Genomic DNA, 17,599 nt, shown 5'->3' on the forward strand with positions numbered 1-17,599 from the left:
CCCCTCAACATTGAACAATAATCACGCTCCCTCTTTTTTCCTATTTAATTTTTTAAAATACCTATTTTACACTTATATTTATATCAACATTTTCTCATGGTCGAATAGGGTCATGTCCTGGGGGTATTGGGGGGCTGAAGGTGGGATCGGGGGCTGGTGTTGGGTTAGGTTCAAGATGCGGAGTACGAGGTATTAAGGGAGAGGATAAGAGAGTTGATGGTTTGAGGGTAGGGTCGTGGAACATTGGGACCCTGCAGGATAAGTCGATAGAACTGGTTAAGATTCTTAGGAAGAGAAAGATTAATGTTGCGTATGTCCAGGAGATCAAGTAGGTAGGTTCCAAGGCTAGGGATGTAGATGGGTACAAGTTGTCGTATTTAGATAGTGATACGTGTAGGAATGACGTAGGTATCTTAGTAGATGAGAAGTTTAGGGGGCAGGTAGTGGAGGTTAAAAGGGTTAGTGATAGGGTTATGACTATCAAGTTGGTCTTGGAGGGGGTTTACCTTGAACATATGTAGTGCGTATGCGCCACAGGTGGGCCTAAATGAGGAAGAGAAAAAAATATTTTGGGAGGTTTTGGACGAGATGGTTAGAGGCGTGCCTAGTTCGAAGAAGATTTTCATAGGAAGGGATTTCAATGGGCACATCAAGTCTTTGCAGTTAGGGTACGATGATGTGTATGGGGGCTTTGGGTTCGGGGTTAGGAATGATGAGGGAGCTGCTCTCTTGGAGTTTGCGAGGGCCTTTGGATTGGTGGTAGTAAATTTCACCTTTCGAAGAAGGAAGAGCATTTGGTTACTTTCCATAGTAGGATAGCCAAGACTCAGATTGACTTTTTGCGGCTTAGGAAGGGGGATAGAGCTTTGTGTAAGGATTGTAAGATAATTCCGAGTGAGAATCTTGTGACCCAGCATAGACTCCTGGTGATGGACTTGATTATCAAGAAGGGCAAGTTGAGGCGGGGTGGGAAGGGTCAACCTAGAGTTAGGTGGGGCAGCCTTACTCCGATTAGTGCTTTAGAGATAGGGGTGAAGTTGGAGGGAAAAGGGGTGTGGAAGTATAGGGTGTATGTGGATAGTATGTGGAATAGGGCTGTTGGTTGCATTAGGGAGTCTGCTAGGGAGGTGTTGGGTGTTTCGAGAGGCTGGTCTGACCGGTATCAGGGGGATTGGTGGTGGAATGAAGATGTTAAGAAGAATATGGAGACGAAGAAGGCGGCTTATGCTAAGTTGGTTGAGAGTAAGGATGAAGAAGAGAAGCGGGTGAGCATGGAAGAGTACAAGTTAGCTAAAAAAGAGGCTAAGTTAGCAGTTACGGCTGCTAAGTCAGCAACTTTTGAAAGTTTGTATAAGGGGTTAGAGGAGAAAGGCGGGGAGAAGAGGTTGTTTAGGCTTGCCAAGGTTAGGGAGCGGAAGGGTCATGATCTGGACCAGGTGAAGTGCATTAAAGGGGAGGATGGCAGAGTTTTGGTGAATGACGCCCTTATTAAGAAAAGATGATAGTCGTATTTCCATAAGCTCTTGAATGATGAGAGGGACAGAGGTGTTGTGTTAGGGGAGTTAGAGCTTTTCGGGGAGTGTCGTGACTTTGGCTTTTGTTGGCATTTTAAGGTAGAGGAGGTCAGTGAGGCTATCCACAAGATGCGAAGGGGCAGGGCGATGGGGCCCGATGAGATTCCGATAGATTTTTGGAAGTTCTCTAGCGGGGCAGGTTTGAGGTGGCTGACCAACTTGTTTAACAATATTTTCAAGTCAGCAAAGATGCCTAAGGCGTGGAGATGGAGCACGATGATTTCCTTATATAAGAACAAGGGTGACTAGTTGTTGAGTCATACAATGAAGATTTAGGAGAGGGTGGTGGAGCAAAGGTTGAGGAATATTGTGCCAATTTTGGAGAATCAATTTGGTTTTATGCCTGGTCACTCTACGACTGAGGCAATTCACCTTGTGTGGAGACTGATAGAGTAGTATAGAGAGAGGAGGAGGGATCTTTACATGGTGTTTATTGACTTGAAAAAGGTGTATGACAAGGTCCCTAGGGAGGTTCTTTAGAGATGCTTGGAGGCGAGAGAAGTCCCGGTGGCGTACATCAAAGTGATTAAGAATATGTATGAGGGGGCGAAGACTCGAGTAAGGACAATGAGAGGAGATTCTGAACACTTTTCGATTTTGACAGGGTTGCACCAGGGACCAACTCTTAGTCCATTTTTATTCACTTTAGTGATGGATGTGTTGATGCAGAATATACAAGGCGAGGTGCCTTGGTGTATGCTTTTCACGGATGATATAGTTCTAATTGATGAGTCGTGACAAGGGGTTAATAATAAGTTAGGGGTTTGGAGACAAACCGTGGATCCTAAAGGATTTTAGTTGAGCAGGAGCAAGATGGAGTACTTGGAATGCAAGTTTAGTGACTCAAGGCGCGAGGAGGAGGTGGTAGTGAAGTTGGATTCTCAGGCGGTTTGCAAGTGGAGTAGTTTTAAGTATCTCGGGTCTATGATTCATGGGAATAGAGATATAGATGAGGATGTCTCTCACCATATTGGGGCTGGTTGGATTAAATGGAGGCTCGTTTCAGGAATTTCATACAATAAGAAGGTGCCCCCCAAGATAAAAGGCAAATTCTATAGAATTGCAATCTGGCCTGCTTTGTTGTATGGAGCGGAGTGTTAGCCGGTTAAGAATTCTTATATCCAAAAGTTGAAAGTGGCAGAAATGAGGATGTTGCGTTGGATGTGTGATTTCACAAGGGCTGACAGGGTTAGGAATGAAATTATTCGGGAGAAGTGGGAGTGGTATCTGTGGAGGATAAATTGCGGAAAGTGAGATTGAGATGGTTTGGTCATGTGATAAGGAGAGGTACGAATACCCTAATTCGTAGGTGTGAGAGGTTAGCCTTGGAAGGTATCAAGCGGAGTAGGGATAGACCTAAGAAATACTGAAGAAAAGTGATTAAACGTGACATGAAATAGTTACAGTTGACTGAGGACATAACCTTGGATAGGAAGATATGGAGGAAAAATATTATGATAGAGGGCTAAGGGTGTGGACGAGTCGTAGTCAGTAATTAGGTGGATGTTGGTATCCTTTGTTTGGCAATGTACAATGTTTTATGGATGTCGTACCTATGTTATTTTATCAGGTTCTATACTTTTGATGCTTTTGTATACTACATTGTATCTTGAGCCTGCGGTCTTTCGAAAACAGCCTCTCTACCTCTTTATTGATAGTGGTATGGACTGCGTACACCCTACCCTCCCCAGACCCCACTTTGTCGGAATATACTGGGTTGTTGTTGTTGTATTTATATCAACATTTATATCTCTTTTATTTTTTAAAACAAAATTTTTTTTTATAAAAATATTTTTTTTATTTTTTAATCTATATAACATATTTTCTATAAAAGTTAAAAATTATTTTTAAGATAAAAAAATAAAAGTGAGAAAAATTAATTGAGTATATAATTTAATGACAAACTATAATAAATAAATGAGCAAGATAATAAAAATTAATTTTATCGAAAATCAAAACTCTAATATATATTTATACATGAAAATAATAGGTAATTATAATTTAATAAATATATTTAAATGTAAGTATTCAAATTCTCAAGCCCACCTTTTAACATTATTAGTAAATTCTTTATGATTAATTACAAAAGCTAAAGGAATTTTTTACATTCAAATTTTTTTATATTATATGTATTAAGTATGTATGTGAGTATGTAATTATGTATATAGATGCATATTTTGATATTCTCTTATTCTTTAATGTCTATATAAATAAACGAGTTTTGATTAATATGAATTATTTTTTAAATTATGTCACACCCATTTTTAACAAAAAGATTATCAATTTCGAGTTCGAAAGGGTTTTTATAATTAGCTGACAAAATGAAGATTTATTTCGAAAAAAAAAAATTATAGTCAAAACTCAGAGTCACCACTTGACATAAATCGAGTGTGCCAAGTCACCTTTGAAAATCCTTTTTCAAAATGATTTTGACTCTTTCAAACTGATTCGTGAACAAAGATTCCGGTTAAGGAATTCAGTTGACGAGGGGAAGGTGCTAGGCACCCCTCGATCCCGTGGTTCGACCATGGTCTCTTTACAGAGTATATCGGCTAATTCGATACTAAGAGTGTGCAAACCACATAACACACAACAATCAAACAAACAAACACAAACAAAACAAATCCCAAAAATATAATGTCCAGTTCAATTTATACAGTCCCAAAAAAAATGCAGAAATATAAACCTACGCTAACCTACACTAATCCTAAACTACGCTCCACCCGGTGCCTCGTACCTTGATCACAAACCTCCTTCGAAAACATGATACGTCGAGGCATTCCCCGATGAATAAATACAATTTCCTTCGGGGCATTGAGTATAATTGATCCAAATTCATAAAATAAAACCATTCAACAAATATTTTCAACATTCAACAATCCACAAGTTCTAAATTTATTTGCCCGACTCGACCTATCATGATTCTATCACGTTCAACATTACCGATGAATCAAAATTTATCCAAATTTACTTTTATCGAGACCAATCCCTTCCCGCATTCATTCTCAAAATAATTAATTAATTCTTCGACTACCAATCCAAATTTTCACATTCAAATTCAACATCAACCAACACGAAACAAAGATTCAAACATGTCAAACAATAAATCATTCATATTCACGTAAAAATTAAAGGGAAAACAGATAGAATTGGACCTCAATTCAGAGCTTTCAAAATCCAATATTACTTGAATGAAAAGACAGAACCCACAATCAGATAACCTCAATTCGAAACTCAACCAACGAACCCGATGCAAAAATCCAAATTCTAATCTCTCTTTTGTAGACTAAACTGAATAGAAGTTCGACGACGTTTGGGCCAGGATAAAATTTTCGGCAGAGATGAGTGTCGCCGCCGAAGACGCGACAACTTAGATAGAGATGGTTTTCTCTAACAATTTTGGTCAATTTAGCGACTGATCAGGACTGGTTCGCCATTGGTGGCGGTGTTCGACATTCGTAGTGGTGGGTGACTAGCTGATTGTGTTTCCCGGTGGGGGATGCCATTTTTAGTGAAAAACCACCGGCAAATCAAATTTTCCAATTTGCTTTTCTCTCTTTTCCCCCTTCTTCCCGATGCTCTATCTCTCTTCGTTCTTCTCTCTACACCTCTCTCCGATTGGGCGACATATCACTATGTATCGTATGTTTTTTTGTGATAGTTTGTAGTGTATATAGGTGTGTGTCGGTATTTTTTGGTGATTGTGGCATTGAGTGAACGTGAGAATATTGTGTATGGGTAAATTGAAGAGTGTGTACGTGTAGTGTGTGATTAGTGAGGATAAAGAAAATTCCCCTTTTTCTACTGTTTTTATCCTATGTGTATGTGAGTAATTATGTATTCTCTTTTTGTGGAAAAATCAATAAGGAGGGGGAGTTAAAGGGGCATAGAGGTATCTGGGGGTAGGGTGTGGGGTGCTGATGTGTCAAAATTTTATAGGGATGGGTTGTTAGTTTGTTCCAATTGGGATTATGTGAAAATTTAGGGATAAAATTTGTTTAAAGTTGGTTATTGTTTTGTCATTTTGTGGAAAGGAATTATAGAATGGAGTTCGGGTGCATGGTAAGACGGAATAAAAGGTGAAAATAATTTTGGAGGAATAAAATTATGTGTCTACATCATGCCGCTTTTGGATGTAAACACAGTATTTTCAGACAAAGAAGTAGACAACAAGATAGAATTTTATCCCGACTTTTATTCAAAAGTAGGGAACAGAAGGAAGGAAGTCAATCGAATCTACATTAGGACATCTTACCTACCCAAGTTGTGAGGAAAACCAGTCACAGATACCTCCAAGGGTTGGAAGGAGGACTCTATCGAGTTGGATAGTCGAGTGAGGTCCTATCGAGGTTCCGATCTGCAGATCTGTATTACATCAAAAATGAAATTACAAGTTAAATAGAGAAATAAAAATACAAAAGTCCTATCTATACAACTTCTTTTGGACTCTTGACTTGAGTTTTTGATGCTTTCAAAATTGAGAAAAGATCTGATCTTCTTTGGGTTGATTTTGAGAATAATTCTTTCTCCATATAAAAGTTGATGTTGGAGACGAACTCACAAATCACCCTGTTCTTCAAGCGGGCTCCTGACTTGCAATTTCTTTTCCTTGTTTCTTGACTATCAATTTCATCACCATATTCTCCATGCAGGCTCCTGACTTACCATTTCATCACCTTGTTCTTCAGTCGAGCTCTTGACTTGCGATTTCATCACCCTGTTCTTCATACGGGCTTCTGACTTTTAATTTCATCACCTTGTTCTTCAAGTGGGCTCCTGACTTTCAATTTCATCACCCTGTTCTCCAGGAAGGATCCTGACTTACCAGTTCATCACCTTGTTCTTTAGGCGAGCTCCTAACTTGTGATTTTATCATCCAATCCTTCAGGCGAGCTCCTGACTTTCAATTTCATCGCCCTGTTCTTCAGGCAGGCTCCTAACTTGTAATTTCATCACCCTATTCTTCAGGCGGGCTCCTGACTCGCAATTTCATCACCTTGTTCTTCAGGCGGGCTCCTGACTTGCTATTTTATCACCATGTTCTCCAAGCGGGCTCCTGACTTTTCGTTTCAGCACCCTATTCTCCAGGCGATCTCCTAACTTTTCGTTAATCACTCTGTTCTTCAGGCAGGCTTCTGACTTGTAATTTTCTCACTCTGTTCTCCATATGAGCTTTCGACTTTCAATTTCATCACCCTGTTCTTCAGGCAGGCTCTTGACTTGCAATTTCATCACCCTATTTTTCAGATGGGCTCCTGACTTTCAATTTCACCACCATGTTCTTTAGGCGGGCTCCTGACTTTCAAAATCAAAACTAAACAAAAATTATCCCACACAAAGATTATGATAAAGAAAGATTTTATTTTTCAGAAACATAAAGCCTCATTTTGCTAGGAGGGTCCTAAAGTGAAGTTCCTAATAACGGAATTAAATTTTCTTTTTGCCCCAGTTTATCATCAAAAGCTTCTGCGAATGTCAAACCGAATCATAACTACTTGCAACAGTGTGTAATGTAAAAATGAATCAAGATTCTAATCAATAAATGCACTTTTGAAGGGTAAAATTGAATGATTGAGGCCAATAAGTTCCTCTCTTAAGAGTCAAAGTGAAAAATTCTTACTAAAAAAGCATTTTTAGGATTAAAGGCTCAAATTAGGAAGTGCACCTCCTAGCCATAAGACACGAAAGACCCAAATTAGAGAATGTGCCTCTTAGGGGTACCTGAGTTTTACCGCAATTGTGATTACTAAACCTGTACAGCAACACTGTTCATGCATTTTTAGAAATGAGGAATTGGACCTCTGGATATTTGCGCTTTGAAGCCTTTGATTTGAAGATACCAACTGTTCTTGTTTCATACAAAGAAAACTTGTGAGTTTAAAATAATATGGTTGGCTTGCGGCTTGGGCTTTTGAGGCGATTTCTCTTGCACTTGTCCCATTAATTTTGCTTCCAATCATTAATATTTGTCATTGCCTTGTTGCACCATTGGTCCAAACTCAGAATATTAAGAGTGACTCTGAAACAAACATAATATCTCTGCTTTGCTATGTTTCTCAGACAATCCCCTTTAAAGCTTGGTATTTCCACGAGTTTCTCAAATTTATCTATTGATAAAAACCTTTTGCATGCCTTGTTCTAACTTACAATCTTTTTTCTTTCATGCGTTGTCCTTTTGTCTTGCTTTGTGCAATTGAAGAAGCCAGTTTTGAAATCTTTTCTCACTTATTTTGACGTGGACTTGACTCAAAGACAAGAGAAAAAATGACAATAATATTTTATTTGGATAACTGACTCAAGAAAATAAAATAAAAATAAGAGAAGAAAGAAAAGACAATGAATGTCCCCATTTGAAACAAAGAAATGAAAAATTTATTTAGAAATGACAGTCAACTCTAATGATTATGCCATGCATTTTGGATTAAGCTGTCTAATATTTCCATCCAAACTTTCTACCAATTGTTCTTGAGTTAATGGCCCTGAAACTGAGTTACTTCCTTGGACCAATTGCATTCGGAGGCCTCATTCGGCTAGTGGCACCTGGAAGGGTTTTTGCCAACAAGCCTCTCTTATTTTCTTTTTCTCAGCTCACCATTGTTTTATGGTGTCTGTGAGGATTTTTCACCAATGAGACTCTTTTTTTCATTTCTCTCAACTCACAGTCGTCTTACAGTGCCCATGAGGGTTTTCACAGATAAGACTCTTATTTTTATCTCTCTCAAGTTGTCATCACCTTACGGTGCCCATGAGAATTTTCACCAATAAGACTCTCTTATTTTTATTTCTCTCCTGATTCCTTATACTGAGGAAGATGAGTAATTCCCAAAATATTTCATCATATCCATTGCATACTCAGCCTTAGCATTCTCAAAGATTGATCCGAAGGTCTTTCTTTGGTTGTAACTTGGATTTTGGATAAGGTTAAAAAGAAAGGATAGCATGAGGCCCAAACGACACTTGAAGTGGGACAGGACTTACAACTTTTGGAATCATCTCAAATGTTGAGAATTAACTCATGCCCCAGTTTCTTTTGGCTGGGTGACTCTAAATTGTTTATTTGGTTGGACCGAGCCCCAAGTAGCGCAACCTACGTATCTCACCCCAAGAGAGGAGAATCAGGTCTCACATAGTTCCGACAACTTGTTCTTTTGCTTGATTTTGATTTTTTTCTTCTTTTTTTTTTCTTTTATTGACTTTTTTCTCTTTGAGATTTTTTTTCCGACTCTATTTTTCTTGACACTCTTCTTTTTTTTTTTACACACATTTTTTCTGAAACTTTTCTAACTCTATTCTTTTGTTCGACACTTTTCTTTTGAGCTTTGTTGACTCTATCTTGATTCCAAAAGAGGGGTATGAAAGAAAATAGAACTAAAGCTCAAATTGGGTAAACAAAAGATGACACAATGTTTGGATAGCAGAATGAAATGCCTTTGTCATGTTAATCCTTGAAAAATGCAAGTACATATCATGCAATATAAAATGAAAAAAATAAAGATCATTTGTGACATTTTTGCAGCACTAAATTTAACTGAATTTGTGCATCACTACTCTTGCATTGTGTTCAACATACCACTCCACTTTTATTGTACATTCCTCGTGCTGAAGGACTAATGACTTTGTGGAGCTGATTTTCTTTCTGTTCCTGTTGACATATAATCGCACATTCACTATTTGACCTAATTGAGATATGTCATTCAATTGATGACCAAGTTATTATTATGATTCTCAAAATAATTGTCTTGATTTTTAAATAAGACTTCAACTTGATCACCAAATGCCTCAACACTCTATCTATTTTCTTAGATGCTCTATTTTTCTAACTTTAATACTCTGACTCAATGTTTCATGATTAAACTGAATTTTAAGATCTTGTTGAAAATTCCGCTAGCATGTCTTATCACTAGAAACAACATAAAATGTATTGTGTAAAGAAAATAAACAAATAACGTATATTTAAAATAGAAAGGGAAAGGGATACTTCATTTAGTTGAAATAAAAGATAGAAGGGTTTAAACAGGAATGACAAAGAAACAAAACAAGATAGATTTCAAACTACAACCCTGAGATAATTCAAAAAATAGAAGGGAAAACAAAATAAACTACCAACAATCCTTCTTGGTAAGGAGTGGAGTGACTTCCCAATTGCCAAACTTGACATCTTAACCACTGGTTTGCACATCACCATGGCTAGAGCTTTCACTACTATCAATGGTTTGCACTATAATCGATTTATCTTGAATTATCTTTTCTATATCTCTTTTCAAAGTACGAGAATCTTCAATACTGTGACCAAGAACATCAAAATGATATGCACATCGTACATTAGGATAAAAACTTCTTGAATGCGTGTCAGGAGTATACCCAAAAAGATAAGTAATCATGCCCCATTATACCATTCTATGGAATAAATGGCCATACGACTCCAATTGGTGTAAAGCTATCCCACAATTTCTGCCTCATTTCATTGTTTGACTTGGATCGAACATGGAGACTAGAAGGGCTTTGATATATTTTTGGAGTTGGAGGATGACTCTAAGGAGTTGGTGCGTGCCATTTCGAGTAAAAAAGGAGTTGAACATATGGTTGTGCACAATATACTAGATATGGAGGTAGGTAAATAGAGTATAATGGATTTTGGGAGTGATTATATAAAGCTTAGATATAAACTTGGGCTTTAGACTGAGGATAACGAAGACATGGTCTTCTTCGATATGCTTGTTTTCCAACTACGATAGCAGCTGCATCTTCTTCATTCTTCTTCCCTCCAGTTTCCCTTACTTGATTACAATCTTGTCCCAAATATTTCACGGATTCCTCATGTCCATCTTGCTCCTCAAATTTTGATATCTCAAGGATTGGAGGAAGGCTAACACTTGAAGACATGCCCAGTTTTTGTATAAAATATCTTCTTTACCCGCAAGTCATAGCATTTTCTGCGCTCTTCATTTTTTTTAACTCTTCTGGCACATTAGGCTGCTTGTTAAGAAATTTTGGTGGTCCAGTTAACTTAAAAGTAGGCTCAGGAGTATAGCAATGATCACCAAGAGTATTGAACATGGATCCACTAGCAGCATGGGGAAGTACAATCGTTGGGCGGCTAGCCAATGTAGAAGCCTTAGTAGAAGATTGACCAACAAAATCACAGATGACATGTGGTGTTGCAAATGTAGTAGGCTTATACTAAGGAACTAGAGAAAGAGTGGTAGAAGTATTAGGATGTAGTTGACGTGGAATAGCTTTTGAGGTATGCTGTGGTGCATCAACAACAGTAGGAAATTGATTTTGCAATCGGGATGGAAAACTTGAGGTATTTACAGGGTCAATAGTGGGAAGCGGGGGAGGAGGCAATCCACTGGCCCAAGCTCAATACATTTCCATCATTTGTTGTCTTACTCTCATAATCTTTTGTTTTAAACTCTCATTTTTCTGACTCTTGGTTTGATCCATTATGTCACTCTCTACATCCTTGTTGAACACAACTAACCCTTCCTTGGTTTTGGTGTGATGTGGAGAACCAGCTACAATGCCTCAAACCAACCACCTTAAACTAACTGAACAAGAGATAGCAAATGCGTTAGAGATCAACACTTTCTTAAAACCTTTTTCTTTTTTACTTTTTTTTTGGAAAAGATCACCGAACCCAAGAAGGGCGCCTACATATCTCACCCCCAAAAAAGAAGAATCAGGTGTGCATAGTTCGTGAAGTTTTGAGATAACATGGTCGATCAAACTCTTTTTCTTTTTTTCTTTTCTTTTTCTTGAAACTTTAAGAAGAAAAGAAAATAACAAATTGTCAAAAAAATTGACGAAAATCTTTCTGAATTTTTCAGCTTTAACATCCCTATACAAAATAAACCTATGATTACCAAAGAAAAATCTTTTTGGGTTTTCAAATTTTGAATTTCATATGAAAATAAAACTTGAAACTATTAAAGAAAAATCTTTTTGTGGTTTTCTTTTAGAGATGTATATGACACCTACTCTAAATGAAAAGTAAAGAAATTTTTTTTGAGTTTTTTAATAAGATCACCGAACCCCGAAAGGCCTGCCTACATATCTCTCTCCCGAGAGAAGGGAATCAGGTGTGCATAGTTCGTTCAAATTGGACAAATAAAGATTAAACAACCAACTGAACTCTAACCTAAGAGACACAACCAAAGACAAAAGATGAAAAACTTCAATAAAATCTTTTTGGATTTTTTAATTTGACACCTCACATAAAACTGACACTAACTATGAAAAGAAAAATCTTTTTGGTATTTTCGTTATATAAAATATACAAAACTTCTACCATCTTTTTTTGAATTTTTCTTTTATAAAACTCTTATAGAAAAAAAAAATCTTTTTTTTTAATTTTCAAATTATGAATGTTTGCTAAAGAGAACAAAGGCAAAATCTTTTTGATGTTTTGTTTTTGATAAATGAGTGTGAAAGATAAAACTTTTTTTTTATTTTTTGGATTATGGAAAATAAAATCCATAAAAACTCTAAACAACTACGAAACTCTTTATTTCTTCTTCTTTTCATTTTCCATGCCTAAGCACACGCTCCTTTAATTCTAGCACATGTTTTTGCCTAAACCAATCCGTTAAATGACCCTATTACTCTCAAAGATGCAACAATTAGCACGTAGGGATGCTTTAGGGGTGAGTCTCCTATAAAGGGCCACATGGATCCTGCTAGGTCTCAATATGATACAGATAAGAATGACCTAAAGGCTGACCTACGTTGGGATCCACTAACAAGGTTGTTTGGGGAACGTATGGTCGATAGTGGCTACGAGAGCTTTTCACTCACTCCATGCACCTGACAGCTCCCCCTCCTAAAATAAGGGTGACTCAATTAGAGGTCGTGTACACACGTGTACTACAGACTTGTTGCGAAAAAATGACTCAGGTTATACACATGATGCTAGATATAAAGCGGTAATACATAATAAAAACTGTAAACATATAGCACAAAGGTAATCAACAATGATCAAATAAACACAAATGATAACACAAATAATGTTTATACACCCACAATGTCAAACTAAGCCGATACAACTCCAAAAAATAAGCTCGACTTCTGAAAAATTCCCAACAGAGTCGCCAGAGCTGTCACATGCCTTTTTTACCAAAAAGATTATCAATTTAGAGTTCGAAAGGATTTTTATCATTAGGTGACAAAATGAAGATTTGTTTCAAAAAAGATTTTTTTTATAGTCAAAACTCAAAGTCACCACTTAGCATAAATCGGGTGTGCCAAGTCACCTTTAAAAATCCTTTTTCAAAATGATTTTAACTCTTTTAAATTGATTCGCGAACAAAAATTTCGGTTAAGAAATTCTGTTGGCCGAGGGGAAGGTGTTAGGCACCCCTCAATCCTGTGGTTCGACCAGGTCACTTTGTGGAGTATATCGGCTAATTCAACACTAAGAGTGTATAAACCACATAACACACAACAATCAAACAAAACAAATCTCAAAAATATAATGTCCAGTCCAATTTATATAGTCCCAAAATAGAAAAATATGAAAATGTAAATCTACGCTAACCTACACTAATTCTAAACTACGCTCCACCCAGTGCCTCGGTCCTTGATCACGAACCTCTTTCGAAAATATAATACGCCGGGCATTTCCCAGTGAATAAATACAATTTTCTTCGGGGCATTCCCCGACCAAATGAGTACAATTGATCCAAATTCATAAAATAAATCATTCAACAAATATTTTCAACACTCAACAATCCACAAATTCTAAATTTGTCTACCCAAACCTACTATTTGCCTATCCGGCTTGACCTATCATGATTCTATCACGTTCAACATCACCAATGAATCAAAATTTATCTAAATTTACTTTTATCGAGACCGATTCCTTCCCGCATTCATTATCAAAATAATTAATCAATTCTTTGACTATCACTCTAAATTTCCACATTCAAATCCAACATCAACCAACACAAAATAAAGATTCAAACATATCAAACAATAAATCATTGACATTCACGTAAAAATTAAAGGGAGTAAAGATAGAATTATACCTCAATTTGGAGCTTTCAAAATTCAATATTACTTGAATGAAAAGACGAACTCGAAACCGAAGAACCTCAATTCGAAACTCAACCAATGAACCCCATGCAAAAATCCAAATCCCAACCTCTCTTTCGCAGACTAAACTGAATAGGAGTTTGACGATGTTTGGTCCGGGATGAAATTTCTGGTAGAGATGGGTGTCACCGTCAGAGCCGCGACAACGAAGATTGAGATAGTTTTCTTCGGCGATTTTGGTCAGTTTAGCGACTGATTTGGGCTGGTTCTCCATTGGTGGTGGTGTTCGACATTCGTGGTGGTGGGTGACTAGCTGGTTGTGTTGCCCGGCGAGGGGGGTGTCGTTTCCAGTGAAAAGCCACCGGCAAATTGAGTTTTTTGATCTACTTTTCTCCCTTTTCCCCTCTTCTTCCTGATGCTCTATCTCTCCTTGTTCTTCTCTCTACACCTCTCTTCGATTAGGCGGCATATCACTGTGTATGTATATTTTTTGGTGACAGTGTATAGTGTATATGTATGTTTTTTGGTGACAGTGTATAGTGTATATAAGTGTGTGTCGATATTTTTCGGTGACTGTGGCATTGAGTGAATGTGAGAATATTATATGTGGGTAAACTGAGGAGTGTGTGCGTGTAGTGTGTGATCAGTGAGGATAAAGAAGAATCCCCTTTTTCTATTGGTTTTATCCTGTGTATATGTGAGTAATTGTGTATTCCCTTTTTATGGAAAAAACATTGGGGAGGGGGAGTTAAAGAGGTGTAGGGGTATAAGGGGGTTGGGTGTGGGGTGGTGATGTATCAAAATTTGGTAGGGATTGGTTGTTAGTTTGTTCCAATTAGGATTGTGTGAAAATTTAGGGATAAAATTTGTTTAAAGTTGGTTATTGTTTTGTCATTTTGTGAAAAAAAAATCGGAAAAGGGCCTGAAATGCCCTTCAACTATTTAAAATAGTGCAAAAATGTCCTTAGTCTACCTGTGGAGCCTAAAATGTCCTTCAACTATCTAAAATGGTGTAAAAATGTCCTCTCTGTCTACCTATAGGGCCTAGTTTGCCATTTTATTTAACAGATTAGGTTATTGAAAGACATATTAGGCCCAATAGGTAGATGGAGGACATTTTTGCACCATTTTAGATAGTTGAAGGCCATTTTAGGCCCTTTTTCGTATATGCTATATAAAATTTAATAAAATAAACAAAAATAAAAATTAAATTTAAAAATCAACGGATAACGTCGCTTTACAAAAAAATAATTTTTGTTTAGTTTTAAAAAAAGGACGTTGTCCGTCGCTTTTTTGTAGAAATAAAAAAATTAAAAATAATTACAAATTGCGATGGACAGCGTCGCTTTGGTAAAGCGATGTTGTCCGTCGCTTTATTTATGAAAAAGGGCCTAAAATGTCTTTCAACTATCTGAAATGGTGCAAAAATGCCCTCCATCTACCTATTGGGCCTAAAATGCCCTTTAGTATACCTACATTGAAATATATTTATAAAATTATAATTACCTATTATTTTCACGTATAAATATATATTAGAGTTTTTATTTTTAATAAAATTAATTTTTAGTATTTTGCTCATTTATAATATTATAGTTTGTCATTAAATTATATACTCAATTAATATTTCTCACTTTTATTTTTTATCTTAAAAATAATTTTTAACTTTTATAGAAAATATGTTATATAGATTATAAAATAAAAAAATATTTTTATAATAAAGTTTTATTTTAAAAAAAGAGATACAAATGTTGATATAAATATAAGGGTAAAATAGGTATTTTAAAAAGCCAAATAGAAAAAAGGAGGGAGAATGATTATTGTTCAAAGTTGAGAGTGTTTGATTTTTACATCAAAGTTCGAAGGTGTAAACGATTTTAACCCAAATAAAAAATCTAAATTATATGTTTCAAAACTGAAAAGTTATAGGAGACCCCCTCCCCAACCCCAACCTCAACCCCAACCCCCTCCCTACCTAAGATTTAACATCTACAACTTATCAAAAGTCAAGGTACCCATGTGTAATAGTCAAATCTATATCTATAATCCATAATATATTAAAAGTGTGAAGGTCCTTAGAAAAGTGATTTGAACTTTTTGTCCTTCATTAAAACACTCTACAATAGACGAAAACATATTTTCACATTTTTTAAATTATTATATTATTAAATTAAGGACTTCTAAAGTATATGAAAAGAACCCTGATAAAATAAATATATGGAAAGAAATAAGAATCCTATAATACGTAAAAATATATGAATTCTAAAATATATATATATATATATATACAACAACAACAACAATAAACCCAGTGTATTCCCACATAGTGAGGTCTGGGGAGGGTAAGATGTACGTAGTCCATACCACTACCTCCGAAAAAGTAGCAAGGCTGTTTCCAATAGACCCCCGGCTCAAGATAAGATAAGTCATCAAAAACGTACATAAAGCATGGAACAATATGGCATGACATAAATACGCCACCTATAAGGAGTAGTAAATAAAGAATAGTAAGCAATCGTAATGCAGCATAACAAGAATACTGCACCGGCCAAGTAAAGCCCTATCCCACCTACAGAAAAAGAATTCTAAAATATATATGAATCCTAAAATATATGGAAAAAAATTGACAGTCCTAAAATATATGTAAAGAATCACATTTTATTGTAATTAAATATATATGTTTGACATAGAAGTTTCAACCCGGTAGGATCCAATTTTTTTTACCTATATCCATGTTTTTTTTTGGTCAAAAATGAGCTTTTCGCTTAAGAAATTTTTAAGCTTTGTTTGATGCTTTTTTTAAAAAAAAATGAAAATGTATATTCAAAATAAGTTTCTATTCTTGTTGGTTTAAATTTGATTTAGTAAAATTGAAGATCCTTTTATTTTTAAGATGTTTTTTTTCATAATTTTAAATATTCGTATTTGTCTAAGTTTCTATCCTTTTATTGTTGGTTTAAATTAGATTTAATAAAATTGAAGATTCTTTTATTTTTAAGATATTTTTTTCATAATTTAAAATATTTGTATTTGCCTTCGTAAATAAATCATTATTAATTGATTCTCTAATATATTTGTGTAGATGAATAAAAATTTATGTGAAGCGAGTGAACAAGAATTCGTACCGATTACGAGTAAGATATGTTTTTGCTCTTCTAAATTTGATTTATTATTCATATTAGTTTTATTTCTTATTAAGGCATAATTCAAGTTAATATTCTTTTATTAAAATCATATTTACATAAAAAAAATATTGAGAGAAAAATAAAGTAAAAATTGTGATTTGTCATGATAACAAACAAATTATAGTGTCAATGGAGTATTAAACAAAATCATTAGTTAGCTAGAAGATTAAAAATAAAATGGGGATTAGAGATTTCATGAATTAGCAAATTAAATTTATATCTGATTTCATTCTTCAAGTTCTTAGAGATGGACGCTACGAATAATTTAAATTGCTCAATTTATACTTTAGTGTCGTCATCAAGACTAGAGGGTGTTTGGGTGTGCTTATAAGTTGGTCAAAACAACTTATAAACGTTTTATTGCTTATAATGGTGTTTGGTAAAGTTATAAGTTACTTAAAATAAGTTGATTTTGGCTTTTTTAAGCCAAAATCAAGAAGCAGCCAAGTAGGTGCTTATTTTTTTTGAAATTTTAAGTTGACTATATTAAATTACTATTTTGTCCCTTGCAATTATATGTTATTCCAATTTTGCCCTTAATCAACAATCTTATTTTGTCTTTCAAATAAATAAATGGGTTGATTAGCCCCGCTTTGAAAAAAAAATAACTTAATGATATGAAATCTTAACGTAACCATGAAGAAATAAATAATCTTTTAATATATAATTATATTTTTCAAATACAAACATTCAACACTTTAAACTCTTAAAAAAAATATTTTTAGCGCATAAATTAATAGTCATTCATGAAAATATTTTTATAATATATATATATATATATTAAAATATATATTTATTTTAATTTGAATT

General features: G+C 35.3%; 1 protein-coding gene across 1 annotated transcript; it reads left to right on the top strand.

Annotated features, from left to right (window-relative positions):
- Window positions 1–929: 929 nt before the first annotated feature.
- Window positions 930–2,675, top strand: LOC124888827. The gene is made up of 2 exons (XM_047400115.1): window positions 930–1,231; window positions 2,381–2,675. The coding sequence occupies exons 1-2, from the start codon at window positions 930–932 to the stop codon at window positions 2,673–2,675; spliced, it is 597 nt and encodes a 198-aa protein (XP_047256071.1).
- The last annotated feature ends 14,924 nt before the right edge of the window (window positions 2,676–17,599 follow it).

This window comes from Capsicum annuum, chromosome 11 (assembly GCF_002878395.1).
Source record: "Capsicum annuum cultivar UCD-10X-F1 chromosome 11, UCD10Xv1.1, whole genome shotgun sequence".
Taxonomy (NCBI): domain Eukaryota; kingdom Viridiplantae; phylum Streptophyta; class Magnoliopsida; order Solanales; family Solanaceae; genus Capsicum; species Capsicum annuum.

What these genes read in the sequence shown, in the direction of transcription:
- LOC124888827 (XM_047400115.1), top strand. Translation starts at nt 930, where the DNA reads ATGGACTTGATTATCAAGAAGGGCAAGTTGAGGCGGGGTGGGAAGGGT. An exon ending in AAGAAGGCGGCTTATGCTAA is followed by an intron (nt 1,232 to 2,380) that starts GTTGGTTGAGAG and finishes TTAGTTGAGCAG; the next exon opens with GAGCAAGATGGAGTACTTGG.